The 27,986-nt window shown below is 43.5% G+C and overlaps 1 protein-coding gene across 1 annotated transcript in view; it reads left to right on the top strand.

Moving 5' to 3' along the window:
• Positions 1-2,020: 2,020 nt before the first annotated feature.
• The window catches only part of frya (furry homolog a (Drosophila)), a 56,440-nt gene continuing 30,474 nt past the window's right edge, over positions 2,021-27,986 (top strand). The window contains 28 exon segments of the mRNA XM_061681072.1: positions 2,021-2,257; positions 8,500-8,699; positions 11,113-11,166; positions 13,872-14,011; positions 14,076-14,166; positions 14,351-14,430; positions 14,507-14,587; positions 15,257-15,425; positions 16,716-16,808; positions 16,921-17,019; positions 17,509-17,610; positions 17,702-17,805; positions 18,583-18,691; positions 18,776-18,862; positions 18,939-19,110; positions 19,752-19,884; positions 20,373-20,480; positions 21,652-21,907; positions 22,083-22,265; positions 22,339-22,425; positions 22,634-22,893; positions 23,429-23,618; positions 25,015-25,142; positions 25,398-25,455; positions 25,738-25,829; positions 25,917-26,089; positions 26,195-26,355; positions 27,215-27,325. Coding sequence (XP_061537056.1) covers positions 2,188-2,257; positions 8,500-8,699; positions 11,113-11,166; positions 13,872-14,011; positions 14,076-14,166; positions 14,351-14,430; positions 14,507-14,587; positions 15,257-15,425; positions 16,716-16,808; positions 16,921-17,019; positions 17,509-17,610; positions 17,702-17,805; positions 18,583-18,691; positions 18,776-18,862; positions 18,939-19,110; positions 19,752-19,884; positions 20,373-20,480; positions 21,652-21,907; positions 22,083-22,265; positions 22,339-22,425; positions 22,634-22,893; positions 23,429-23,618; positions 25,015-25,142; positions 25,398-25,455; positions 25,738-25,829; positions 25,917-26,089; positions 26,195-26,355; positions 27,215-27,325 — 3,591 coding nt within the window. The 5' untranslated portion in view covers positions 2,021-2,187.

The following is a 27,986-nucleotide window of genomic DNA, read 5'->3' as shown; positions in this document are numbered from 1 at the left end:
CTAACATTTTTCACGATTGCATAACAGTTGTACTTACAGTTAGTGCTTGTTGACGAGATTACATCTGATGGACACACGAGCGTTTGCGCTGATCACTCCTTTCACTCATGAGTAGTTGTCATCCTGTACTACTTAACTGTGTAACTGATTCCTGCTGGCTGCAATTAGGAACAGCAATGTTTCAGTGGTTTACGTGGAACCTTTGAACTTGGGGCAATTGCGGTAGTGCCCCACCAAGTGTTGTTTGTGCCTCACAACCCTGCACCGGGTTGAGGAGCTGAGGAGTTTGAAGGATTGCTTGTAAAATATTTTGCAGTCAGCCGATAGCAAGATCATATAATAAGTATTGCAAACTATTAACGGATTCACCTATTTGCATTTTTTTCATCTGTTATTTGCTGAAAAAATACAGCTATTTGCAACTTCCAGGCAAAAACAGCCCTTCCTTGAGGCCATTTGTCTGATTTCCATCGCACATATTTCACTGTTGTGACTGTTGTTTTTCATTCTTAATCGAACAAGCCGTTCATAGTCATAACACGTTTTGGATGACGTTTATGGTGGCGTACGCGGGCGGACACGCGACAGCTCAACGTTATTCGAGTCTGAAAGATGACATAACTGGTCGCGCAAGGATTTCAGCACGCACTTTATGTTACAGGATGCCTGTTAGTAGGATTTGCGCAGTCGTGCAAAGTCATACATGCAAGAGCTTCTTTTTATTCATAAATTGCATGACAATTGTATGCTTTCAACGTGCAACGCTGCTACTTTGATTTACTGGTTTGTTTTGTTGATTGAGCCCGCACGTAACTAAAACACTCGTATCTCATATTGTCTTTCCCATTGAAATGAATTGAAATACCGTTAGTCTGTTCCTCCAAAAAGCACCCACAGAAATATATCTAACATGTTTTTCCATGAGAAAAATAGAAATCTACAGGATTGTACTTCATAAGAACCTACAGTAATAACATGATGAACACTTTGTGCATCATGATGATTCAATGGGCATTGCGCTGCTCATTCTGGCGTGCGTCCCTTGGTCACCAGGTGGCAGTATAATACATACAGACATTACAATATTATTATATATATTATATTCGTTTTTACACTTTTCTAGGTGATTCAAAACTGGAAAAAAAAAGTAATCTCTTAAACTTTAGGGGTGCCCAAAAATGGGCGAGAAACGCCAATACGGCGAGGTAACCAACGTGAACTGATGGTGGGCTGAGGTTGTGAAGTTCTTTGTATGCCATCTAGGGGCGGAGTATCTGATACTCACTCATAAGTCAAATCGGGAAAAAAACACAAGTTCGATCAGTGAATCGGCTCGTGACTCGAAAAGGTACTGCTGCATCCGCACGCACTTGACAGGAGTTGTCGGTTCACGAAGAGGCTAAAAGCCGACAGTCGGAGCTCACTGAGAACTGATAATCCGTGCGACTGCTGATCGCGTTCATGCAGTCTACGCGCCGCTCTCCCAGATGTTCCCTGCTTATGTTCCACTTCTTCACCATCCCCGAGAGACGAGCGATGCGCCGGTGTAACGCACTCATCATCATCATCGCCATCATTAGCATCATTATCATCATGAGGCAGGCGGCACGGTGAGCGACTGGTTGGAGCGTCCGCCTCACAGTTCTGACGACCGGGGTTCAATCCCGGCCTCGCCTGTGTGGAGTTTGCATGTTCTCCCCGTGCCTGCGTGGGTTTTCTCCGGGCACTCCGGTTTCCTCCCACATCCCAAAAACATGCGTGGTAGGTTGATTGAAGACTCTAAATTGCCCGAAGGTGTGAATGTAAGTGCGGATGGTTGTTTGTTGGTTGTTTGCCCGCGACCCTAGTGAGGAGAAGCGGCTCAGAAACTGGATGGATGGATCATCATGAGGCACCGCACGCAGACGTACAGTAGTTATTATTAACTGCACGCCGGCTAAGAGGATTGCTCCCTGCACTCTCAGCCTCCACACGCAGTTATTTAAAGGGAACTCGCACTCCCGCCCACTGCCCGCCTCTCGCTGTCCACGGCGAGATGCTGAGAGCGAGTGGAAGGGAGGGGAGCGGGCTTGGGGGCCAGGAAGGAAGGGAACAAGTCAGCCCAGTCTCCAGAGTCGCAGGTTTGAGGCTCCGAGGCCCCGGGAAGAGGTGACGGCGTCGCCGGTCCCGGATCAGCTGCCGGCGATCATGGCCAGCCAGCAGGACTCGGGCTTCTTTGAAATCAGCATCAGATCCCTGCTCAAGTCATGGAGCGGCGGTGAGTAGCAGCTTGTTGGCTTCAAACTCGATTGTAGCTCTTTCCTTTTTAGGAAAGTAAAACATCATTCGAAGGATGCAGAAAAGTGGAGCAGTAACAGTTTGAACAGTCTGAATGATTAGGTTATACCAACAATGCGTTTGTCACCGGGAAATGAATCCCAGAGTCACCCGCAATCGGTGAAAATCCACAATGCAGAGATAGCATAAAAATATTTGTAATACTTTTATGCAGCCCACATACTTTAAAACACGCTCTCGCATATTAAAACACAAATTTTAAAACACATTGTAAACATATTTGAACAAAAAAATGGACACCTTTATAAGTGCCTTTAAGAGGCGGGGCCTGGTTCGGTGCCGTATGACGTCGGCGAGGCTGCGTGCGAGTTGCTTGCCGTGAGCTGTGGTTTACAGCAGCTCCTGCGTGAGTGTGCTCTGAGTGTGGTTTTGTGCTTCGCTGTCTTTTCACAACGTCTGAAAAGTGAATCGCCATTCCGGCTCTCCTTTCCCGCATGCACGTAAGTCAGTATTTGTAAAAAAAAATGTTGTAGCCCGGGAGAAGCTTTTTAAAGTTGCGTTTATTATTTTTTCTTTTCTTCGTTCTATACGGGAACCCTAATAATCCCCCAATCCTATTACGCAATTGCCCCTGAATATGGTTTCGATAATGTTTATGGCTATTTGAGAAAAATGGTGGTGGGTGCCTTGACATTTTGATCTTAACTCAGCACTTTTTTTTCAAACTTCGATTTGGTCGTCTCCTAGCAACAGCATCACCACAGTGATGCGGCCTCCTCCTCCTCCTGCTCCGAGAAGTTGTCCGCGGTGCACTGAGTCACAATCGTATCATGGCATCCCCGATTCTGCGCTCTTTGCGATGATTCAGCGTCTCGGATCTGCTGCCGCGTGGTGGTTGTTGTTGTTGTTGTTGTTGTTGTTGTTGTTGTTTTAAGGCTGGATTTACCTGACATGCTTCAAGTGACAGGTGTGCGACGGTGTAGTGGTACACAGTGAGGGTTCAGATGCCACTCGCTGACAGGTTTGCAAAGTTCCCGGAATTTTCAAAGTTGCTTAAAAAAGACACACGAAAAAACAGGAATTTATCAAAATACGGGGTTGGCTCCTCGTATATAACTATAACATTAATATAGTTATATTTTCGCATAATCCTGACCAAAGCAACTAGACAAATTGAGGTACTGTCGTGCCCACGGGAAGGTTCCAATCTGAACATTTCCGTTTCAGTTATGTGTGAGAGCATTTGTGTCGTGGATTCAGTTTTGTTTCATGTTTGGTCTTGTTTTCAAGTGTCTTGTCTTGCTCGTTTGTCGTTTCCACCTGCTCTCATCAGCCCTGTTCCTTGTGTCACCCAATGAGCTCCCTCCAAACACTCGCGTCTTGTCCAGCTGTGCCTCGTTGTCTCATCAGTTAGCTTTATTAGTTCCTTGGTTTCTTTCAGTCTGTCGATGCTCAATGATGTTGTTGCTGTAGTCACGGATCCCTTGTCGTGTTATGTTGGTGGGTTTATTCCTAGTGTTTCTTCTTTTCTGGGAGTTTGTTCATTTAGAATTTACGTTTTTCCATGATCCTCGTTTGCCTTTTTTTTTGTTTGGGTGACTGCTGCCTCCTGCATTCCCTGCTTCACTGCATCTCGGCTGTATTTGTCCGCAGTGCGACGGGTTCTCACATGGTCTTAAGCGCTCTTAGTAAGCGGGAGGACACCCTAATTGGATTAGCGGTGCTTCATCGGGGCCACGCAGGGCCGGGCTCAGCTCCTGGTTCTTGTGTTTTTCAGGACCGTCTTGAAAGTGAAAGTGACTGACAAGTGGAGGACGGTAAAAAGTCCTTGACGAGATCTAATATGGCCAGAAGAACTGTGTTTCAGTGCAAACGGAAGCGCGATTGCTCCACGCTGAATCATCTCCTGTTGGTGTTGTTGCGTAATCATTGGTACATGGCACGTGTAGGCCCGCAAAGTGCGTGTGCATTGTTTTCAATGACCAACAGTGCTACCTTGACTTTTCAGTTTAAGTCATCCGTATCTCAAATCATATGTCCCCATTGGAATGAATGGAAATGCCATTAATCTGTTCCAGACCCCCCAACCCCCAACAATGCCCCCTACAAGGTTAAATGCAGTAATTGCATATATATCCCACAAGATGGTGCTCAAGCACAACTTTTGTCGAAATAAAGTTCCGCAATTCACTTCAGCATAGTTCCTTGTCACCAAGATGCGAGCAAAGTACAACTTTTGTCAAAATAAAGCTCCTGGACTCACTTCAACATAGCTCCTTCGCACCAAAATGTCACGAGATGGTGCCTAAGCAATATTTAATTTGCTTTGAGCTGAGCACAGAAATCGCAATGACAGACAGCAGCAGCGTTCCTGTCGACTCTTCAAACGGCCCGAAGGCTCGCCCTGTGTCAACCAATCAGCGCCCAGCGCTGGTGTGCTCCTCGTCTGGTCGTTATGAAATGCGGTAATTCTGTACTCTGTAACTTGCTTGGGTTGGAATCAATTGTATTCCTTCCGCTGTACACGTTGCTTCAAAATTATTACATTGCTTAAAATCTAAGAAGAAGGAAAAATGACATTGTTGTCGGACAAAAACCTCGAGATCTTGTCATGCATTAGACAGCGACTTCTCCGTTGAACAACACATAACCATCAAGTCTCAAAGAGCTCGTTAGCATTTAATTTGTGATGAAAATGATGTCATGTCATCAGAATTTCAAACAGTGAATGAGCCCTTTATTGATTTGATCCATGTTCCATTTCACTATGGAACTCAAGTCAGCGGCCCCTTGTGCGTTACTTAACAAGGGTGGCGTCTGTTATTTTTTTTTACTCCCTTTGGCGTAAAAACTTGACATCATAAAGCTACTGGCAGGGTGTTCTCGCTGATTACGTAACATGACGCGCGCGTTTTTATTAGCCTTGTATTCCACTGGGGGAACAGTGCGTGTTTATTTTTAGTCATGTGTGTGATGATAATGCACCACCTCCCCTTCCAGGTCTGTGACGACCCTGGACATTCCGGTCTAGTTAAGGAGGTCACTTAAGTCTAAATGCTGGCCCGCTCCTTATGAATGGCTTCTAAAACCGTTGTACGAAAATGCTTTTGCTGAGCCTCTTCGTCGGGGAATATCACACAAAATATAGTCCACAGACAGATTTTTGGAGTTGTCGGAAGCTTTAATAAAAAAACGGGGGCGGATAAAGCGATGCCAAAAATCTCGGTTAGGTACGTGCATTGGTTTTAAGGTCACGGCTCTGCAAAATTAAAGCGCTTATGTTTTGTATTTGTTAGAGTTAAAAGTAGGCTTTTCCCTTCTCACTTACTTCGATATCATACAGTAATACAGTGGTACCTCGATTTAGGAGTGATCTGGCTTATGAGTTTCTCAAGATACAAGCTGTCGCTCTGACATTTTTTGTTGTTGTTGTTGTCTTGAGTAAAAATTGGTGGCTAAACGGTGTCAGTAAACTTCAGAACAAGCAGCAGATACTGAACAATTGTTCAAGAAAGAGGCCAAGTTCCTGTGTCAAGCTGTTTCTTGCCATTCCTAGTTTAAATTTCAATAAAACAAAGAATTACACATTGTATATTTCAGCAAAGTCTGTCGGCTTAATGCTAACACGTAATGAAAAAAAACGCCGAAAACGGGCAAGCGAAACTAGCGTCGATGTTGTGAGAGTAATAACACTTCGAGCAGTGGTGCAGCAGCACATGTAGAGAGACAACATAACATACTACAATTTTTATGTATGTTGTTGTTTCTATTGAAAGTCATGGAAATTGAAACGATAGCTAGGCCAGTTCCCAGGTTTCTTAATAAAATGTCTGAACACCACAAATCAACCAATGAATTCTTTCTGAGACTCTTCAGTCGCTCTGTATCTTCTCCTTCTCTTAGAATATCGCTGACTTCCTGTGAGTAGTGTACAGTATGTGTGTCAGAGGGAGCCACTTGTTTGCTTCATTGTGCGGTCCTCAGGGAAGCGTACCACGCTCGGTTTGTTTTCAGCTTGGTGTTGCTGGTGATGTCATGTCCCTGCAAGCCCCCTTGTTTGCCAGTCACATGTCTGAGTCTGAGACACAAACGGCTTCACGCACAATTGCTCCTTCCATCTTGATGTCCAATCGTGTGACTGTCATGTCGCTATAATGTGTTTGACCCCCCCCCCCATCTCCTCTCTGGAGATAATTATAGTCACACTGCTATGCCCCCGTCGCATTACCGCGCTTTGCCCGGGCTAAAAATTCCCGCTTGACCTTCACTCCTGGAAGGCGGCACAGGCTGGTCACAAGGCGAGAGGGGGAAGCCAAACACAGACCTCGGGGAAGCAGAGGCACAGACGAGTTTTGTGTGGTCTCCCGTCTAGTCTGCGCCCATTTACGCACACCCACCATGGAAAATATTCCCCGGGAGGACGCGAGCCAGCTGACACGTAGGACATGGACGTCGGCGGGTTTCCATAGGGGGGAGAATTGTTTTTGGGTAGCGCTTTGGATACGCCGTCCGGCTTCCTCACCATGGACGCGACGGCCGTGTGCTGGAGTAAGGCCAGCGTCATCAGCTTCATCAAGGGCCTGGGTAGGTGGCGAGAAAGGTCGCACGTGCTGGCCATTCCTAGAAAAGCACCGTGATACGCGTGTCCTGGGTGGATATGGAGAACACCGCCCTGTTTACGCTTCAGTCGGGCTGCAAGAATTTCCAAAGTTGGAAAATTAAGGGGTATCAATGAGAATAAACACGAATAAAAGTTTTTTTTTCCCCAGTATTGTGACTTTACTCCAAGCAGCAGAATGGGCGATAGTGCAACATTTTCCCATTATTTCAAGCAGTTTATTGCCACTCCCCGTTGACGTTATTGATAAATAATGATATAATAACAATCAAATAACTAACTGTATAATTATTGAATATTAAAATGAAATATACTGTGTATACTTATTTTATATATCGAAGGTGCACAATAATTTTTTCAATCATAACAATAATATCCGGTACCTCTGGGAGCGTGTGTTAATACAAAAGCATTATTACATCCATGAAGCAGAATTGTTGCCACAGCTCTTCTCTTCTATCGGAGCTCATTCAGTGTAACTTGTATGTTATAGCTCTTTTGTTTTGTGTTACTGTTTTTTTTTTTTTTTTTTTAACGTAATTAAATGCCATCTTTTCATCGTAACACAACATGAGACGGTGGGTCACATGCATGACATCTTTGGCTCCCCTCGCAGGTCACTGACATCTTTTGGTAGGAAATGAAAACAGCAGCTGCTGCCCATGAGGCTTTCATTTCCTCGCCCGGCGTCGCCGTAGGAAAGCAAAAGTCGCTGCCCTTTAGTCAGCGTGCGTCAGGAATGTTCGACACGGTGGGAATTTTCATGTCCATGTTTGGGAAAAACCTCCCTCTTGCCCTCCAATCTCATTTGTTATTGGGCTGCGTGTAATTGCTGTTTATTGTTATTTGACGAACGAATCACCTTTTGGGGGCTCCCACATGCCTGAAAACTCACCAGTTTTGGCCGGCACGTGCGTCCTGGTGAAAATGTTTGCGTTTTAGGCGTCCCGATAAGAATCTCCCACAACTGACTCGGTAGCGCCCCCTGGAATGTTTGAAAGCGATTTGCCCCTGACGCCAGTTCCACCAATCAACTTGGAATTGGGGGGTGGGACATGTCTATCATAACGGGGCGCACGAAAAAGTCCCAATGACACGTGCCCAAAATGGAACAGGAATTTGCGTTTTGAAGCAGCCATTTTGGGAGAATCCCAAGGGATGCTCTTTGACACCGCCTTCGAGGGAATTCTACGTGGTTGAGATTTCCCACAGAGTAAGAGATGAGGTCATCATTATTTCAGGATAGTCAACTTTTCGTGCCATTTTTGTTTTGGTGGTGTGCCTTGATATTTTTCGAATGTAAAACGTGTGCCTTAGCTCAATGAAGTTCGGGAAACACCGCAACGAAAAAAATGTGACCGTGTTGTTCAAAGTGTGCATAATGTTGCAATGGCTCAAACCTTTTTTTTTTTTTTTTTTTTTTTTTAAATCCATTACACTGCATTTGTTAAGTACAGTTCAAATGTGTTTTAAGTATATGTGAGCGAAACATGGGATCGAAATTTGACGATCGTTTCCAGATTTTTCCATGAAAACGGTGGACTTTGCATCTTAAATTGCTGTACTTATTATGCAACCCATTCTTCCACGTGTTGTTTCGGCAGCCTCGCCCGTGGGCAACGGCTACAACAAGCCTCCCCTCCCTCCGGTGTGCAGTCCTCAGGGCGAGAAGGGCCCGCCGGTCAGCATGCCCATCAGCGTCGACCCGGAGAGCAAGCCGGGCGAGTACGTCCTGAAGAGCCTCTTCGCCGCCTTTGCCGCCGTGTCGGAGCGCAAGATCCGCATCATCATGGCGGAGGCGCTGGTGAGTCGGCTGATTGGCACCTCTTAAACCAAGGTGTCAAGGCCTCATGGTATTCGTTGTCACCCTCAGGGGTTCTGGGTAAAGTATGAAAAGGTTGGCGTCAGGATTGGTTTACGTTCAGGAGTTAGGTAACGGTTGGGCTTACGGTAATAGTGAGGGTTGGAGTCAGGTTTGGTGGGCGGATTAAGGTCGGGTTAAATTTTGTGCAGGTTCAGGTTTGGGTAAAGGTTTGGGATTATGATAGGGTTAGAAGTTGAGGGTTAGGTAAGGATTTAGCCTTGAATTAGGTGTTTGGGTAGCATTCGGGTTATTGGTTGGAGTTGGGATTCATGTTTTTGATTGCCATTTTACAGAACATTATTAAGTTTTTGCATACTTTAGGCTTAATTAGCATGCAATTTGATTAAAAGGACTGTTACTTGTTGACTGTTGTTTAATACACGAATCATGCTCAATTTTGTTGCACTGACACGGTGATTTAACAATACGGTTGTTATTATGGTTGTAGTTTGCAATGCGTGGTGTACAACTGCGTGAAATAGTGTCATTACAGTTCCTAATAGTGGTTCCTATAGTTGCCGATGTACCAAATGTTGCGGGCAGCCGAGTAAGAAGACAGGCGGCCACGCGATCCCTTGTTTTGGCCGCTCTGGAGTCGCAGTGGTCGGCCATTCCCACCCGCCCACAGCGGCTGTCACAAATAACGTTGTCATAAATAATGTCGTTGACAAACAAGCAACAGCCTGCGGGGGGGGGGGGCCTCACTCGCCACCTGCTTCCACCACTTGATTTATATAGTAGTCCAGAAATATTTAAAAAATATATAATTGTATATTAAAAATAATGACAAAATGATTACATTGTTCCATTATAACGCTTTTGAAAAATACTGCAAAAATGTTTTGATTTAAAAAAAAATATATATATATATATTTTATATATTTTATATATAATATATATATATATATATATATATATGAAAATGTATCATATATAATTTTGCTTTATCTATGGAGTTCAGTTTAAGCACGAAACTTGCAGATTACGAGCAATGTTAGATCTTGGCAGTTTTATGAGCGCTAGCCATACTCAGTCGTTGTCAGACAGCGATCGTTGGGCTGAGTCATCAAGTTGTTCTGTGATTTGCTGGTGGAACAGTGAAGGTGGCACACGCAACCTGTGTGTAGATATAATATATAATATATATATATATATATATATATATAATATATATAATATAGATATAATAAGCCGCTAAAGGTCACATTCATTTAATGTCAGGCTTTAAAGATATTACTCTGTATATCTAATAGGCGAAGTGATGTTACTGCGCTGTAAAAAATGACTATTAAAATAGACATGAAAAAATGCGACGCTTCAATTGAGCACAAATTTTAAAAAAGAAAATAAAAAAATTATTGATAATGGGGGGGAAACAAACAGCAAATATTAACTCATTCACTGCCAGCCATTTTCTAAGCAGAGATCGCAAATAAAAACCGATGCAACGCCGCCATCTACAGGGATCCGCACGTCATTCTAGTGGTTTACAAACCTGAATTGAGACCCTCTTCCACAAAAATGTACTTGACGAATACATGCTGTATGTCCGCGGTGGTAAACGCTTGGATTCCAGTTGGCACAGTCAATAAGTTATAAGATGGTGGCTGCAAAATTCTCTATATTTTTTAAGAATATGATCATCAAGTGTCACCGTCTTTTAAATGTGGGTTTCAAACTTTGTACCCCAAGTACCACCATGATAACCTCCATTAAAATACTGTAGGAAAGTAGGGCTACTGTAAATGTTCATCAAAAACAAGGCGGAGGTTTTAACGGAAGATGAATGAATGAATGAATGAGTTCTGGAGTGGATTGGAATATTGTTTAAACGCTGGATTAGAAAATTGTTTCAACCACTGAAACATTATGCACACTTAATTCATTCATTGTTCGTGTACCAATAGAGGAAGCTCACGTAATACCACACTTTGAGATTCCCTGTGTCGAAATAAATTTTCCAATTTTTTTTCTCCACTTAACTCGATTTTCATTTCTTTAGTTGCGACACATGAATTTGTCTGCTTGTTGACAAATTGGTTAAATGACAAATTTCTCCTTTGTCCTCCTGACACTCAACTGTCAATCCAGCGTCCATTTACTAATAAAGAGGATGTGTGTGAGGGGTGCAAAACTCATTAAGCAGCCTTAATCCCTCATGAACGCTGCCTTCACATTACGTGACGGAGGACTTTCATAATGGGAGGCGCCGTTAATGTCCCATCTTTAATATTGCTGCCAGCCATCCAGATTGATGGCGCTCTCATTAGTCAGAATGAGTTCAAAAATGTGGGACAGGTGAAGCTCCAGTTTGAGAGAATAACAACTTTTTTTGTGTGTGTGCCCCCCCCAGGAAAAGCCTTTGACAAAGTCTCTTCAGAGGGCTGAAGATCCTCAGTTCGACCAAGTGAGCATTAGTTCAATACTTTGTTTGAATTCTTGTTTTTCTTTATATGCGTTCCTTTGAAAGGGGCATGAAAAGGACAATGGCTCGTGTACAAGTAGTTGATTCTCACACGCCTGCTCAACCATCAAGCATGAAATGAAACAACCTTTTGTGAGCTGCCGATCTCGGAAAATATGTTCTTCTGAATATTACCAAACTGTGACATCCGAATTCCTCTAATTGACATATTATTCCCACTGCACTGTGTTTCTCCGACCACGACTTGGTAGCTAGGCTTGGTGAAGATCCAAGCCAAAAGATGGAAACCCTATCAGGTCAAAGGCAAGAGCTAAGCAGATTAGCGTTGGCGGCACAGACTTTATAATTAGGTGAAGTTGTCTACGTTGTGTTTGTGTTTGGCTATGTGGGGGATCCTCTATGCTAATTGTCACAATTAATCTGGTGGCTTGATGATGAGGCGGCACGGTGTGCGACTGGTTAGAGCGTCAGCCTCACAGTTCTGAGGACCCGGGTTCAATCCCCGGCCCCGACTGTGTGGAGTTTGCATGTTCTCCCCGTGCCTGCGTGGGTTTTCTCCTGGGCACTCCGGTTTCCTCCCACATCCCAAAAACATGCATCAATTGGAGACTCTAAATTACCCGTAGGTGTGACTGTGAGTGCGAATGGTTGTCTGTTTCTATGTGCCCTGCGATTGGCTGGCAACCAGTTGAGGGTGTACCCCGCCTCCTGCCCGATGACAGCTGGGATAGGCTCCAGCACGCCCGCGACCCGCGTGAGGAGAAGCGGCTCAGAAAATGGATGGATGGATGGATGGCTTGATGATGAAGCGCTGCCACCACGTGTGTTTTAGGATGAAACGTATGCTGTAATTCTTGTTCCTTGGGATATTTTATGTCGCAGACATCTTAAGACACTTGGGAAGTGATCCTCAGCCGATACCTTTTTGATTTGTGGCGTATTTTTGTACTCTTTTGCTATCGGCCCAAGTTGCCGCAAGATGTTCCCCAAAGCCCCGACTAATAGGAAAGTAGCAATTGTCTCAAGGAACTATGTTGAACTGATGTATCGCGACTATTTCAGATCTTTATATATGTCGGGGAGGATGTAAGTTTAGCCTGGATTGTTAGCAGAAATGACAGAGGTGCATGTATGTTTTTTGTGAATCTATTTATGTTTTTGATCTGCTCAGTGGCCTATTAAGAAGTACAAGACTGTAAGCCGTTTGAAATGATTTAAATGAACGACAAAGTGTTTTTGGGATGGCGGTTTGTGGTGTCGTTAGTTTAAACCAGCAGTATCATTTTAGTTGTGTCTTATGGTAAGAGTTCTGACTGTGAAACCATATGAATGTATAATCACCTCCTCATATATTGTGACATATGGACAACAATTTGATGAATAACTAGTTTTGAAATCAGAAGTAAGGAGAATAATCTCAACTATCGTTCAGTTCATTTGGCAGTTTAACAGTTGCGAGAAACATGGGGTAGACGCAATAATGTGGCAGGCTGGACTTTGAGATGAATACTTGCGGTGTAAGCGATTAAAATGTTTCTTTATTTACTTTTGGGCTCTTCCCGGTAGGGCTCGCTCCCTACTGTATGTGTCCTTTAAGAGCTCCGAGTCCATTTGGGATGATACCTGAAAAGGCTCATTGGGCCTCATCCCACAGAGAGCTGTTTGCGAGCCAGCGGAGGGCAAGGCGTGTTTACCTTGAGCCCTGGCGCCGGTCCCACGTGTGCCCGTGCGTCCGGCCGCCGTGTGCCCGCGAAGAGAGCCCCCTTTCACGGCGGCCCACAGCGTCGCGCTTGTGCCTCCGCACAGAGCCCGGATTCTTCTCCGGGCCTCGTGCTGGATGAAGGCCTCGCTTGTGTCACTCCCCCCTCGCGGCCCGCCGGACTCTCCTCCCTTCCTGTGTGCTCCGAACCCGCCCGTTCCTTCCTTTCCCTCATCCCTCCCTTGACCGACGCAGGCCGGCTTACGGGCACCTCGTCTCTCTGCTTAGCTGAGACGACCTCGCCCTAATAAAAACACTTAGCCCTCATTCATGAATCATCACTTTCACATGAGTGCAAATGCAGACATAAATGTGTATGACTGTGCAAAAGTCTTGAGGCATGGCTAAATCATTAGAGGGGGTCCTCTGTTTATGATTTTACCAATGTTTGACACATTAAGGTCACAAATGTCATTTAATGAACCAGTTTGCACAGCGGTGAAAGAATACGCAGTCACGCGGCAAATGATACTGTTTTTCCAATTGTTTAATTTCATATTTACTGCAATTGAGCCAATGAGAGCTTGAATGTCGTAACTCAATTTTTGTCAGTTTTCAGGAGTGAGATTGGAAGTCTCATGACAGCAATAAAATCTGGAGGATTTATATCTTAGTGCTTTATGTGGCAAGGATTACTTGACACAAATTGTCTCACGGTCCGCGGCTCGGTGGTTGGCGGCAGCTGCATTAAAGGTTTCTTTCTTGGCTCACACACATCACTCTGCGAAGTTTTGTTCAAATGAGTTTTGTAGTTTTGGTCAGTCCTACTATTTCATGTCATTAAAACAACCAAGCGAGGGGCAGCCCAAGGCTTTATTTTTTTTTTGCACAGCGCTGTAAATAACTACACTGAGATTTTGTCTGACAATTCAAGTCAGGAAGGCGCCGATTGCAATGTGTTCTGCGGGCACGTGTCTTCTTGTTGCAGCTGCTAAGCACCATGAGCTCCTTGGCCGAGTACTGCTTGCCCTCCATCCTGCGGACGTTGTTTGACTGGTACAAACGGCAAAACGGTCTGGAGGAGGAACTTCACGAATACCGGCCGCGGGCCATCACCAAGTCAAAAAAGTGAGATCGATGAACGACGAACCACTACGCAGAAGCATGTTGTCATCGTCTGCGTCTGTTGCAGTGATGAGCAGCAGAGGGATTATTTACTTGAAAGGAGGGACTTGGCCATCGACTTCATCTTCTCCCTGGCACTCATAGAAATGTTGAAACAGGTGACTTGCCCGCATGCTAATAAATGGTCAACAGTCAAAACATTGTCAACATTGGCATCACATCTTTTAGGAAGATAACGCTTAGCCTAGAAAGATTATATTTGGCCCATTACATACAGTATTTGGTTATATGGACATTCTTCCCCTCAGTTGAATTCTATTGTGTCTCCCGATGACTCCCCAGATGCCGCTGCACCCTGCACTCGACAGCTTGGTCAACGAGGTCATCAATTTAGCCTTTAAGCACTTTAGATATAAAGAAGGGTAAAGCCTTTGACTTTTCCATGAACATTTCTATCCCACTTTCCTTTTGCACTCGTTGTTTTTCTTTCTTTGGCAGATATCACGGTCCTAACACTGGCAACATGCACACTGTAGCGGACCTCTACGCGGAGGTCATTGGAGTACTGGCTCAGTCCAAGTGAGTACATGAACTCTTATGGTACTCGTTGCTGTTGAATTCTGTTAATGTGCCTCACAGACCTTGTTCAAGAGACTGGAGCGTGCGGGACCTCACATTTTTGGACATTTCCCCCCTCGCACCAAACTAGGACTGGAAATTGATGTGTGTCCAGTTGATGTTTTCAGATCACCACGGCACGGAACAAAGCTCTTAAAATAGACACAGGGTTGAGGCGCTCAAAAGCCTTTTACCAACCCTAAATGTCCAGGAATTAAATGTTATTTCTCACGTAATGTTTGTGCGTCAGGAGAAACAGTTTGTTCTCACAAAGACGTGATGTAGAATTTTCTCACAAGCGCACGGTCGGCCACTGGGAGTGGAGCTCTTATGAGTACTTGTGATGAATTAGCATCTATAAATAGTACGCCTAAAGAATCCCATCTCTGGTTCAATTTGAGACAGATCCGGCGCTCAATGGGGAGCTCATCTTTACAGTGCAGACTCACCGGATAGAACTTTGGCGGAGGAGGGGCAGTGGTGATATTTTTAGAAGGTGTGCGTCTTGGAATAGCGTCTAGCGTCTCGCTGGAGTCTTGCCATGCTTTAAGAGAGCAAGGAAGTGCTGACTTGTATGAGGGGTTGACAGGTCTCATATAAGAAATGTTGTGCTGTGTTGTTTGTCTTCAGGTTTCCCGCCGTGAAAAAGAGGTTCCTGACGGAGCTGAAGGAGCTGAGGCAGAAAGAGCAGAGTCCGTATGTAGTCCAGAGTACCATTAGCCTCATCATGGGGGTCAAGTTCTTCCGAATTAAAATGTATCCCGTTGAAGACTTCGAAGCGTCCTTTCAGTTCATGCAGGTAATTGAAACGTTTGGTGATGTCCCCAAAAATTCACACTTGCAGGCTGTCAAGAGCATGCCAACTCACCAGGTGTCACTGTAGCCATCTCTGAACCAAAGAAATATGAAGAAAGTCACATCAAGAAAAGAAACAACTAGAAATGGTAATATAAAGAAAATGGGATACTTGTGCGTGAACAAACGGTAAAGCGCATGCTAAAAGCGACAAGAGGTGCCAGAACCCCATAATCGGAAGCCCGAAGAAACTCATATCAGGAAAAGGCCTAAAAGCAAAATAGTCAGTTAAAAACGAGGGCATGGATGTGTGTGAAGAGACAGTAATTTACATCGAGCTATAACCCCCAAAGGATTTGAACAATTAAAAGCTTTAAAAAGTTTTTTAGTTATATATATATATATAAATATATAGTCACAGTCTATTTGTGAACACCGCAACTCTGCGCCAGAGGTGGGTTAGGCCAGTTGGTAATTTTGTAAATGGGCCACAGCCGACTTCAGTCCAATCAAAGCAGCTCCTCTCATCCCCTTTAAATGTGGAGGAACTGACAGTCTTGACGGAGACACGGAACCATTCTCTGTGCGTAGCATGACGATGCGTCATCACAGCGATCCGTGCGCGAGTGGAGCATTGTCACTTCTCTGGCCACGGTCTGGCAACAGACAGTGTGAGCGGGTACCCTTAATAAATATAAAATGAGCTGGTCATAACTGCTGGTGACTGAAATATGTCCGCAGAGCTCAGTATCTGTCTGCCTGCGCCCCGATCAAGTTCAACAAAATCGTGTCAGACCCACGGGTCTACCCTGCACCAGTACTTGATGTTGTCTGAGCAGAAGCAAGTTTACATCGACTTTCGACCACCAAATTGTCACTACGCCAGATGCATCTCCAAGGACAAGTCCCTCTGCTGCGCCAGAACGTCCATCTTGGCGCAGACTGGCCTGCCAAATTGGCAAAAACGCACAGCGAGCCTCGTGCTTGGGCGAAAATCGGATCCGTCTTCAAAATTAGAGTCCTATGGCTTCATACAATAAATTGCTGCTTTTCACTATGGACTACAGCTCTCCTAAAAGTCAGTCTTCAGTGATATATAAAGCTTGTGTGTAGACCAAAAGTGTGACAATGAATATTTATAAAATACATTGTGTTCGTGTGAACTAGATAACATAAACAATAACATAAACAGGGTCTTTTAAAGAGATTGTATTCTTTTCGGAAGTTCGGCTTGGATGGGATTTAAAAAACTGATCAAATCTGTTTACTTCTCGTGTAAATGTGTTCTTTGCAGGAATGCGCCCAGTACTTCCTGGAGGTTAAGGACAAGGACATTAAGCATGCCTTGGCTGGGCTCTTTGTTGAAATTTTGGTTCCTGTTGCAGCAGTAAGCTCCTCCCTCTCCCTTACTGTACAGATAGTGTCAAGTTTATTGAAAAGTATTTCTATAATGGGAAAAAGACATCTCTTCAGTGGATGTAAGACTGTCTTTGTCACAGGCGGTAAAGAATGAGGTGAACGTTCCTTGCCTGAGGAATTTTGTGGACAGCTTGTACGACACAACCCTCGACTTGTCGGCCAGAAAGAAGCACTCGCTGGTTAGTTAACCGCTTCAAAACAAGCGCACATGACTCACTGTGATGTTTAATTTCACCGTTCTGCTGCATATTTCCATTGCCTGGATTTCATGACGCTTATGCAACTTGCTCTCGCATGGAAACACTCAATGGACGCACCGTTTGCAGCGATGAGCAAGCCCTCGCACGCGTTTTTTTTTCATTACGAATCCTCGAAATGATCAAACACCATGCTCCGCCTACATTAGATGGCGTATACAAGAAAGCGTCACAGTATACTGTAGAGTTTCTTTGTAGTATACCTGCTTCGGATTGGGGCTCATTTTGACAAATTCCCAAGTTCAACCCAAAACGATGGCCTTCCTCTTTAATTTGAGGCTAGGGTCCTTGAGACATTTCCTGCATCATGTCCACTGTCCGCGCCATTTCGTGTCGATTGGGGCTAATTTTTGCTGACATTTAATTTATTTTTAACCAATTTGCTTTATCCGTGTCCCCCACATGACACAGGCATTTTACCCACTTGTGACGTGCCTGCTGTGTGTCAGCCAGAAGCAGTTCTTCCTCAACAGATGGCACATCTTCCTTAACAACTGCCTCTCAAATCTCAAGGTAATGTGATGCCATTCAGATCTGGGACCATCCCCAGAGTTGGAAGAATACCGGAGCGTGATTCTCCACCCCGGGTGTGGTTGTGTCGCAGAGTCGAGACCCCAAGATGGCTCGCGTGGCGCTGGAGTCGCTGTATCGCCTGCTGTGGGTCTACATGATCAGGATCAAGTGCGAGAGCAACACTGCAACGCAAGGGTAAGCATCCTCGCACTTTCTGCCAACATCATGTGACAATACAAAGTCCACACTGGGGGGGGAATATCCAGAAGAATTGTCAAAATGGAGTCAAAACCTACCGACCGACCGACCCACAGACCGACCAGCCAACCAACAGGCCATAACTGAGCATTATCACTGTATTAATGCAGAAGCCGCTATATGCGAAACGAGACCAACGTGACCAAACCCAGAAAACTGGTCAGCGGACTTCCTGTGAATATTCTACATTAACGAGCATGACATGATCGTTTGAACCCAAACTTGCTCAAATGTTAGCATTTTTTGACCATGATTCTCTCTCTTTCTCTCTTTTCCCCCCCTCAGTTTGGCATGGTTACCTTAATTTTCTCTTTAAGCCTTTCATTCTTTCTTTCGTTACTTTAATTTCTCAAAACTGAGCATTAGCTTTGTAAAGTCAGAATTGAGCAAGCTCTCTAGCTAACGGCCGCTCTTTGCTCATGCTAAAATGTGAGCCTTTTCAGCATTGTTACTGCATTTACGTTATTGTATATATTTACTCTATATTTACTCTCTATTGTATATATTTACTCTATTGTATCTATTTATCTCGTGATTTATCCATCAAAACTGAGTATTATTACCTTGGTGGCCTAAAGGAAGAATTTAGCTAGCTATTAGCCACTCACAAACAAACAAAAAAACCTTGCCTTTTTAGCATTATCACCGTGATGCTCACGTAACTGTTATTGCGATTTACAATGTCGGCTATTTTCTCCTGTCTTTTGCCCACAGTCGCCTCATCACCATCGTAACAACGCTTTTCCCCAAAGGATCTCGCAGTGTGGTGCCGAGAGACATGCCTCTCAACATTTTTGTCAAAATCATTCAGTTTATAGCGCAGGTGAACACAAAATTGTGTCACTTTAACCCCTTACGTTAGTATCCTTCTTAACTTTAAATCTTCTTTCCTCTTCTTTTCCGACAGGAAAGACTTGATTTTGCCATGAAAGAAATTATTTTTGATCTCCTCTGTGTGGGCAAACCCGCAAAAGCCTTTAGTCTTAATCCCGAGGTACATACGCATACACACACACACACACAAAATAAGACTTATAAAAAACTGCATTAATTCATTCTCCACCCTAAAGAGAATGAACATTGGTCTGCGAGCTTTCCTGGTGGTGGCCGACAAACTTCAGCAGAAGGACGGCGAGCCGCCGATGCCCAACACCGGCTGCACTTTACCTTCGGGGAACACGCTGCGAGTGAAGAAGACGTACCTGAGCAAAACGTTGACGGACGAGGAGGCAAAAGTCATCGGTGAGGAAGCATGACTGCTTTTCTGGACTCACTTTGGATCCAAGCCTTGATTTCCCCTTCAGTATAGTGGTACCCTGTCTTACCAGTGCCCCAATTTACGAGTTCCTCGAGTTATTCGAGCTATGCTCAATCGATTCTTTTTTTTTTTTTTTTTTGCTTTGCATTGCCAGAAAGGATTATTTGACTTTCGAGTGAAATGGCCAAATTCCTTTTTTCTAACCATTGGTCCTAAAAAAGTGAGTGCCGAGAAAAAGCGTTCATTAATGGAAGCAAACTGCGGACCCCTATAAATAAAAAATGGAGAAGCTGCTCAAAGTGAGGAAAATGTGGCTAAAGAGTAAACAAAACAAAACAGAATAAGATTAAGCAAGAAAAAGGAAACGGTAAAATCAAAGCTGTTTATTTCTTGACATTCTATTTTATTTAGTTTCACTTTGTTTTTGTACAGTGCAATTATTTTCAGTGCTATTTTTCTCACAAAAAAATCTTTTTTGGGGGGGGGGGGGGTCTGGAATTGATTAATGGCAGTTCCATTCATTTTGATGGGGAAAGTTGATTTGACAGATACAGTAAGGGATTTGAGTTCTGAGCACGGTCATGGAACGAATGAAACTCTTGGTACCACCCTTCCCACCCTTCAGGCATGTCCCAGTATTACTACCACGTGCGTAAGGCCATTGACAACATCCTGAGACATCTGGACAAAGAGGTGGGACGCTGCATGATGATGACCAACGCTCAGATGTTGAACAAGGAGCCCGAGGACATGATCACGTATGTACAAGATGACCGAATTCAAGCAAGGAAAATATTTGTCTCATTCGTTCTTGCCATTTTCACTTGGCAATCAAAAACTAACAAGATAGCGTGCACATACAATTGCTTGTTACCAAAATTCATGTTCACGTAAACACAACCAATTAAATATGACAATAAAATTCAGTCCTGTGGCTATAGATCTCTCTCTCTCTCTCTCTCTCTCTCTCTCTCTCTCTCTCTCTCTCTATATATATATATATATATATATATATATATATATATATATATATATTTTTTTTTATTATTATTATCAGAGCATAATCGAAGTATAAAAAAAAATCTGTCATCTTTTCAATTTTTTCAAAACAAATATCAGAAACTTTCCCTTTTAGATTTTAGATTACCAGTCGAAAATGGAAAGAACGAATGAGACCGACTTCAACACAGATTTATTGACACTTCCCTCGAATGTAAATATTAAATGCTCACAAACTGTGTTGCAGAGGTGAAAGGAAGCCCAAGATCGACTTGTTCAGGACATGCGTGGCGGCCATTCCTCGCATCATGCCCGACGGGATGTCAAAGACGGAGCTCATAGACCTGCTCTCCCGGTGAGATTATGAGCGATTATGAATGAGTATGAGTATGCGCGTTATTTGTCAATTTCCTGTCCTGCTTTTTGTATAAAATTCTAAAAAAATATATGACCCCACACCTTATGGGACAGACAGTTAACAGAAGGTTCCACCCAATTTTAAACAAACGATGATATTATTTCTTCTACCAGTTTCGATATAATTAGTTGAATGTTTTAAAATTAGCTTTATTTTAAACCAACATGTTGGTTAGTTGGTTTTCTGAGTTACAAAGGGCATGAATGGTATAGTCCACCGCAAAATCAAAATGGCATCGACCCTCACCCTTTTCCCTCAACCAGGAAGTAGTATGCTCAGTTAACAAACAAGGATCGTTGTTGTATCATGCATTGAATCCATTTTTATTGAATTAGTTTAGTTGTTATTCAAATTAAAATGTTGTTTAGATTTCTTATCGTTCTGAATTATTAATGATTAAAAATAGCTTTTTTTATATAACTAGTGATATTCTTTGTTTGCGACCTTGGTTAGCCTACTGGCACTTCATATCAGGCAATCTAGTTAGCTGCGATTCATAGTTTGTTGGCTAGTCTGTTGGTTAGTTGATTGTTGCGTTTGCTTGTATGTTGTTTCATTGGGTTTGTTCGTTGTTTCATTCATTGGTTTCTTTGATTGGTTGTTCGGTTCGGTCGTTGGGTTGTTTGTTGGTTGTTTGGTTTTCATTAATTCGTTGGTTGTTGGCTTGTTCATTGTTTAGTTGTTTTGTTGGTTTGTTTTCTTGTTGCTTTGTTTATTGTTTCATTGGTTTGTTCGTTGGTTGTTTGTTTGGTTCGGTCGTTGTTTCATTGGTTAGTTTGTTGGTCGGTTTCATTAATTTGTTGGTCGGTTGGTTAGTTGTTTCGTTGGTTTGATGGTTCGTTGGCTGGTTCGTTCATTGGTTCATTAGTCTGCGGGTTTGTTAGTTTGTTCGTTCCCCACACATTTTAAGCGTAGCAAATGCAGAATTAAGCAATTTTGGTGCAGATTTGGATGATCACATTGGCATGTAATGGTACAGTCCACCCCAGAATCGAAACAGCATTGCCCAGGAAATCGACCGTTAACTACCGATGGTAATTTATTTCCTCATATTTCAGTCTTGGTGGAGGTCTCGCCTGTTTAGAAATGTCTGTTCTTTGTCCGCTAGACTGACAATTCACATGGACGACGAGCTCCGACTCATTGCTCAGAACTCGTTGCAAAGTCTGCTGGTGGACTTCTCGGATTGGCGGGATGACGTGGTGTTCGGGTTCGCCATGTTTTTGCTGCGTGAGGTCCATGACACCCACCAGGGGCTGTTGGATGCATCGCTCAAGCTGCTGCTACAGCTGCTCGCCCAATGGAAACTGACGGCGGCGGCTCCGGGGAAGAGCTACGACGTGGTTAAGATACACACTGCCGAGGTGCGTAAAAACCCTGCTTGCCAGAGGTAGTGGACTTGAGTTACATGACTTAGCAGGGGCTTAACTTGACTTGCTTGGTTCTAGACTTACTTACGATTTACTCCCACCTCTTCCGCTTACAATAGATGTTGGTGTCACCCTAACCTCCAAAACCGCCATTTTTGTCATCTATAAGCTGCTGCAGACGAGTTCCAATGCGAAGACGGCGGCCGAGCGAGGTCCTCACACCGCCGTGTTGCACGCCGTGGAGGGTCTGGCCCTGGTGCTGCTCTGCTCCTGTCAACTCGGCACGCGAAGGCTCGCCGTCGCCGTCCTCAAGGAGATCCGCAGCCTCTTCTCTGTCGTCGGGCAGTCTGAGGTGAGCTCGGAACCGGCAAGGTGACGGAACATGCGTTGTTGTCAAGTTTAGAGCCTTACGTCGTCCTCTGCAGGATGACGATAAACCAATGATCGAGATCATGGACCAGCTCAGCCTTGTGATCTTCGAGAGCTTCTGCAACGTTGCAGTTTCTGACACAGTAAGTTGTGTGAGGCTCTAAATCGCCAACAGATGAGCCACTGAGAACTAGAGTGGGTTAACTCTAGAATTGGGTTGTTAGAATTGTAACACTAATTCTTCTTTTATAATAGTTTTTTTCATTGTGTCATTGTCATTAGGACTTTATGTTTAATTCAGTTCAACAGTTCATTCATGGTGGAGATGTGTGAGAAACATTTCTTTTCCAGGCCAACACATCCGCTGGCCCTCACGTGGACCTCCAGTGGCTCGCCGAGTGGAGCGCCAAGCTGCTCAACAGCCACTACGACATCCGGAGCCCGTCGCACGCTTGGATCTTGGCGCAGTCGGTGAAGGACCCGTGGGTGCTGTGCATGTACAGCCTGCTGCGACAGGACCACCTGCCCAAGCATTGCCCCTCGGCCCTCGGCTACGCGTGGCCCTACGCCTTCGCACGCATGCAGATGCTCACGCCCGTGGTCGACCCCAAGTGAGAGACGATCCGTCAATCAATCAATCGATCAATCAATCCATCAGCTTGATTTAGACGGGGTACACAATATAAATGAACAACATACAACTACTAAGATACCAAAATAAGGTATAATAAATAATAAAAATACACCTTTTTAACCATGATTTCACGCATTCAACTGTCGCATACTCATGGCGTTGAAATTTGTGAGCAGGCGCGTTGTCCTGGCGACGCAGCCACGCGTTGTCCTGCGCACTAAACGAACGATCTCTTTGTAGACATGCTACTTGATCATCTGGGGAAAACTTGTAGTTTGTAGCTTGGGTTTGAAATACCGTATCTCTTTTGTGACACCAGTCCTGGAAGTCTTCTAACACACCTCGTATATACAATATGGGACGATGCCTTTAAACGTCTTTGTCATCTGTTGTTTGATCCCAGTGCTGACTGCTGAGTCGGCAGTGTACTCGATACACTTCCCTGGTTGTTTTATCTAAGTGCAGCTATCTGATATCAAACTCAAGAGTTATAAATAGGTGTGAATTTCCAGTAACCCGGTGAACGCGAAGAAGACCAGCACCTCGGGCAGCGCGGACAACTACGTGACCCTGTGGCGGAACTACTTGATCCTTTGCTTCGGGGTGGCCAAGCCCAGCGTGATGAGCGCAGGTCACCTGAGAGCGTCGACACCCGAGATCGCCACGGCCACGCCCGACAGCGCCACGGGCTACGACAACAAGGTAGGAGATGGGACTTTACGTACAGTATCAAATGTGACAGTATCAGTTAACGTGTCCTGAACAGAGACGTGGTATTAATGGGGCTGAGCGATATGGCCTGAAAATAAAATCTCTTTATTGCTTCGATTTGTCGCTATTCGAAAAGCAAATGACAATGATGTTATTCACAATTTTTGCTATTTATTTTTCCCTCTCGGATTTGCTTTGTTCCAAACAGGCTTTTAAACTGTTTTTTTTTTTTTTTCATCATTAACTTCAACAACTTCCGATATTTTGTTTTTGAATGTTTTAAGATGTCCTTTATTTTCTTTGTCTTTCTTTTTGAGTTACTTTGTATCGGAAATGCACTGCATAAATAAATTTGCTTTGCTTTGCATTATTCCAAGACGGAGTCAGAATAGTCTGACATAAAAGTCAAAGTTTAACGAGAGAAGAACGTCACATTTTAGCAAGTAGATTCCAACTTTACGTCGAAAGAAGAAGAAGAATCAGCTTTATTGTCATGAACATGCATGCATGCACATTAAATTTGTTCTCGGCATTTTGCCCATCACAGTGAACACACACAAAGATGTCTTTCTTCTCTAAAAACAAATAGGACTATATTATTTAAAAAAAAAGAATACAACTTGTATTCTTGAAAAAAATATGGGACTTTTCCCTTTTTTATAATGGGGGCAGTATCACTAAAAAATGCCTTTGGGGTCCTCGTCAACATCAGTTGTCATGAAAATGTAGCAGAATAATGAAACGCTGTTGTCTCATTATTATAAGTGACCAAACATTGGCATGCATACTAACACGATAATAAGTCTCCTAAAATGTGTTTTCTTTATTTTATACTTTTATTTTTTCCTTTATTGGATGGATGTGATTTTGACACATCCCCTACACTGCTCTGTGTAACTGGCTATTTGTGCTGTGACACTTTGTCACAGTGAAATATCAATTGATATAAAAACCTTGCAGAAATTTGAAATATGTTCGTTAAACAGTGCACAGACAGCTTCCTAACTGAATCTTGTTGCTAAGTCAAGGTCCACCCTGTGCTTATTCAACGCTAACATTTGCCAAAAATGTCCACCCTGTCATCAAGTTCACATATTTTGCTGTTCTCAAAAAAAAAAAAAAGTGTGGGAGGTGGACCAATATACATTATTAACAGAATAACATCTCCTTAATAAAATGAATATGAAGTTCAATGGAAAATCAAAACTTTTGGGGTGAAATGGAGAAGTCTAAAAAGCTCAGTGATATTGACTCAATACAACTTTTGTTCTAAATAAAACCTCAGACAGTTATGTCAGATTTATGTAATAATACATTCCAGTGACATGAGAACTTTAAAAAAAACAACAACAAAAAAAACCACAAACGCAGTTGTTTTATGCCTCAGGTGGTTCCAGGCTGCCCGTCCGTGGCTTGGCTCCTCAAGCAGTTGGTACCCCTCATGAGAGCAGAAAGTGTGGAGCTGACAGAGGCGTTAGTTCTGGGCTTTGGCCGCACCAACGCCCTCGTCTTCAGGTATTTCGCCGAGCTTTTCGTCACCTCGTTGATACACCAACTTGAAGGCAGTACACTGCAAGTCAGAGCGCAACGTAAAGAAAGTACACATTCGTGTGGGCTAAGCAGAAGATTATAGTGATGCTTTGTTAGTATTCACTGTCGCGTCTGAAATGTCTTTGAGAAATATATTTTTTTCGTGTGAATGGAGTTTAAAGTGTTTTTAGTCGTTGTTGGATATTGACAATGACAATGTTGTTGTTTGTGTGCACTTAGGGAACTTGTGGAAGAGCTGCATCCATTAATGAAAGAAGCACTGGAAAGAAGACCCGAGGTGGGTTGATTGGATTTCCAGCAATGAAAACTGAAATTAAGCAAAAACAAACAACAACAAAACAACTCCGAAGGTGTGCCTCATGTTGTATTTTATTTTCAGATTTCCCAATACAGTGCCATGAGAATGTTTTTATTAATCGTGTTTTTTTGGGGGGGGGGGGGCTGGAACAGATTAATAGCATTTCAATTCATTTCAATTGTGAAAATTGATTTGATATACGAGTAGATTAAGTTTCGAGCCTGTTTAGGAGAGCAATAAAATTCTGTATCATTTCTCCAGAACAAGAAGCGGCGCGAGCGTCGGGACCTTCTGCGACTTCAACTGTTGCGCATCTTCGAGCTGCTGGCAGACGCGGGCGTCATCAGTGACAGGTTGCTGCTCCTCACAGCCCAGAATCTCAAAACCGAAACAGCGAGGCCGTATTATGACCGCCACGTTGTTTGACTTCTTACATGCAGTACAAACGGGGCTCTCGAGCGCGACACGCTCGCCCTGGGCGCCCTCTTCCTGGAGTACGTGGACCTGACGCGCATGCTCCTGGAAGCCGAAAACGACAAAGACGCTGAGATCCTCAAGGACATCCGGGCTCACTTCAGCGCCATGGTGGCCAACCTCATCCAGTGTGTGCCAGGTAGTGATGATGGGAAACAGTGTAAAGGATGATTAAACACTCTGCTGACTTTTTGTTCATTAAATGAGACATTAAGCAAGAGGCGGTCTTGTTTTCCCTCCTCAGTGCACCACAGGCGCTTCTTGTTTCCGCTGCAAAGCCTCCGACATCATCTCTTCATCCTCTTCAGTCAGTGGGCGGGGCCCTTCAGCATCATGTTCACCCCTTTGGACCGCTACAGTGACAGGAATCACCAGATCACGCGGTACCAGTACTGTGCCTTGAAGGTAAAAACATACAGCTGCTGCTTTTTTTGTCTCTGTTTTATTATACTTGCACACACACGCGCAATCAAGGTACTGTAATGCCCTCGCACGTGGACTTGGCATTTGTAGCCGTTTATGGAACAATACAAACACACAAATACAAATTGAGAATACTCACAAGGAGCTACATTGGGCCAAAACTCACGTCCGTAGCTCACACTCACTCGGCCGCGCCTATTAAAGGCAAAAAGCTCAGGCGCACAATTGTTTTTGTTGTGACTTCCGGCTTGTCCCAACGTACAGTAATTGCGCAAACCACATTTATTTCTTTTATTATGTTTATACAATATAGGGCTTTCTTTTATTAAAAACACGTAAGAACATAATTGGAGTGATTTTCTTGGGTTGAACAGAGGAGAATTAAGTGGAAAGAAAATGGTCATAATTTTGATTTTTACCCGAGTTTACCCAATTTTTAGTCTACTTTACTATAACGCTTTATCGAGTGTGGAACCACATTTGGTAACAAAATTCATCCTGTATCAGCTTTTACATTGAAAAACTGTTTGTTTTTAAACATTTATGTACAATTTTATTGAACTTTTATGCGCAATAAATTTGAATTAAATCACTGTTTAAGGACAGTTCCCCCCCCCCCCCCCCCCGATATTTCAGTGCAGTGTTAATATTCAGACACTGAATATTGTTACCAAAATTGAACTGTCCCTAGGTGTGAATGTGAGTGTGAGTGCTCGAGTGATGGTTTATTCGAGCGTGTACCCCGATTGAAATGTCAGTTTGGACAGGCTTCAACTCACCATAATGAGGACAAATGAAAATGGATGAAGATGAATATGAATCTTTCTCTGGGTTCTCGCAGGCCATGTCTGCCGTGCTGTGCTGCGGCCCGGTCTTCGACAACGTGGGCCTCTCTCCAGACGGCTACCTCTACAAGTGGCTGGACAACATTTTAGCCTGCCAGGACCAGCGGGTACGCCATGTTTACCTTCAAGGCGGCGCTTCCGTTGAAACATGTTTTGTCTCAAAACATGTCACAGCAATATTTTTGGCAACAGTAAAAAAAAAAAAAAAAAAAGCTTCAAATTTAAGACAGGGGTTCTCAAACTGTGGGCCGTAGCTTGGGGGTTCAATAAATGAGTATGTTGTATCATCGAAAAAGGTGCGATAAAAAGGGAGAAAGCACATAACTACATATCGTTAGCCTAATAGCATAGTTGCCAAAGTCATATTTAAACGTTCTTGGAAAATAATGTCGTTCCAATAAGACAAAAGAAACAAAGTTATTCCTCTTTTTTTAACAAAAGGCATTTGACTGTTTTTATTATTATTATTATTATTATTATTAGAACAAAAGGCATATTTTTGTTCAGGAGTTGAACTCTATTTTTTCAGGTACAAAAGGCCATTTTTTTGTGAATATAGTTAAATTTTGGGGGGGGGAATGAAGGCTTTTTTCTCAAATAGAAGGCACAAATTATACATGATTAAAGTTGTATTTTTTAAATTACCTTTTTAAAATATGACTTTCTTAATTCTTAATATTGCGACTTTATCATGGAAAAATGACTTTCTTCTCAGAAGAGTTTATCCCGTCAAAATGTCCTTGTTTTGTAAAAATTACACATTTTTTT

Source organism: Phycodurus eques, chromosome 7 (genome assembly GCF_024500275.1).
Source record: "Phycodurus eques isolate BA_2022a chromosome 7, UOR_Pequ_1.1, whole genome shotgun sequence".
NCBI lineage: Eukaryota > Metazoa > Chordata > Actinopteri > Syngnathiformes > Syngnathidae > Phycodurus > Phycodurus eques.
The sequence above is the reverse complement of the archived record's forward strand: the minus strand, read 5'-3'. Positions and strand labels throughout refer to the sequence as shown.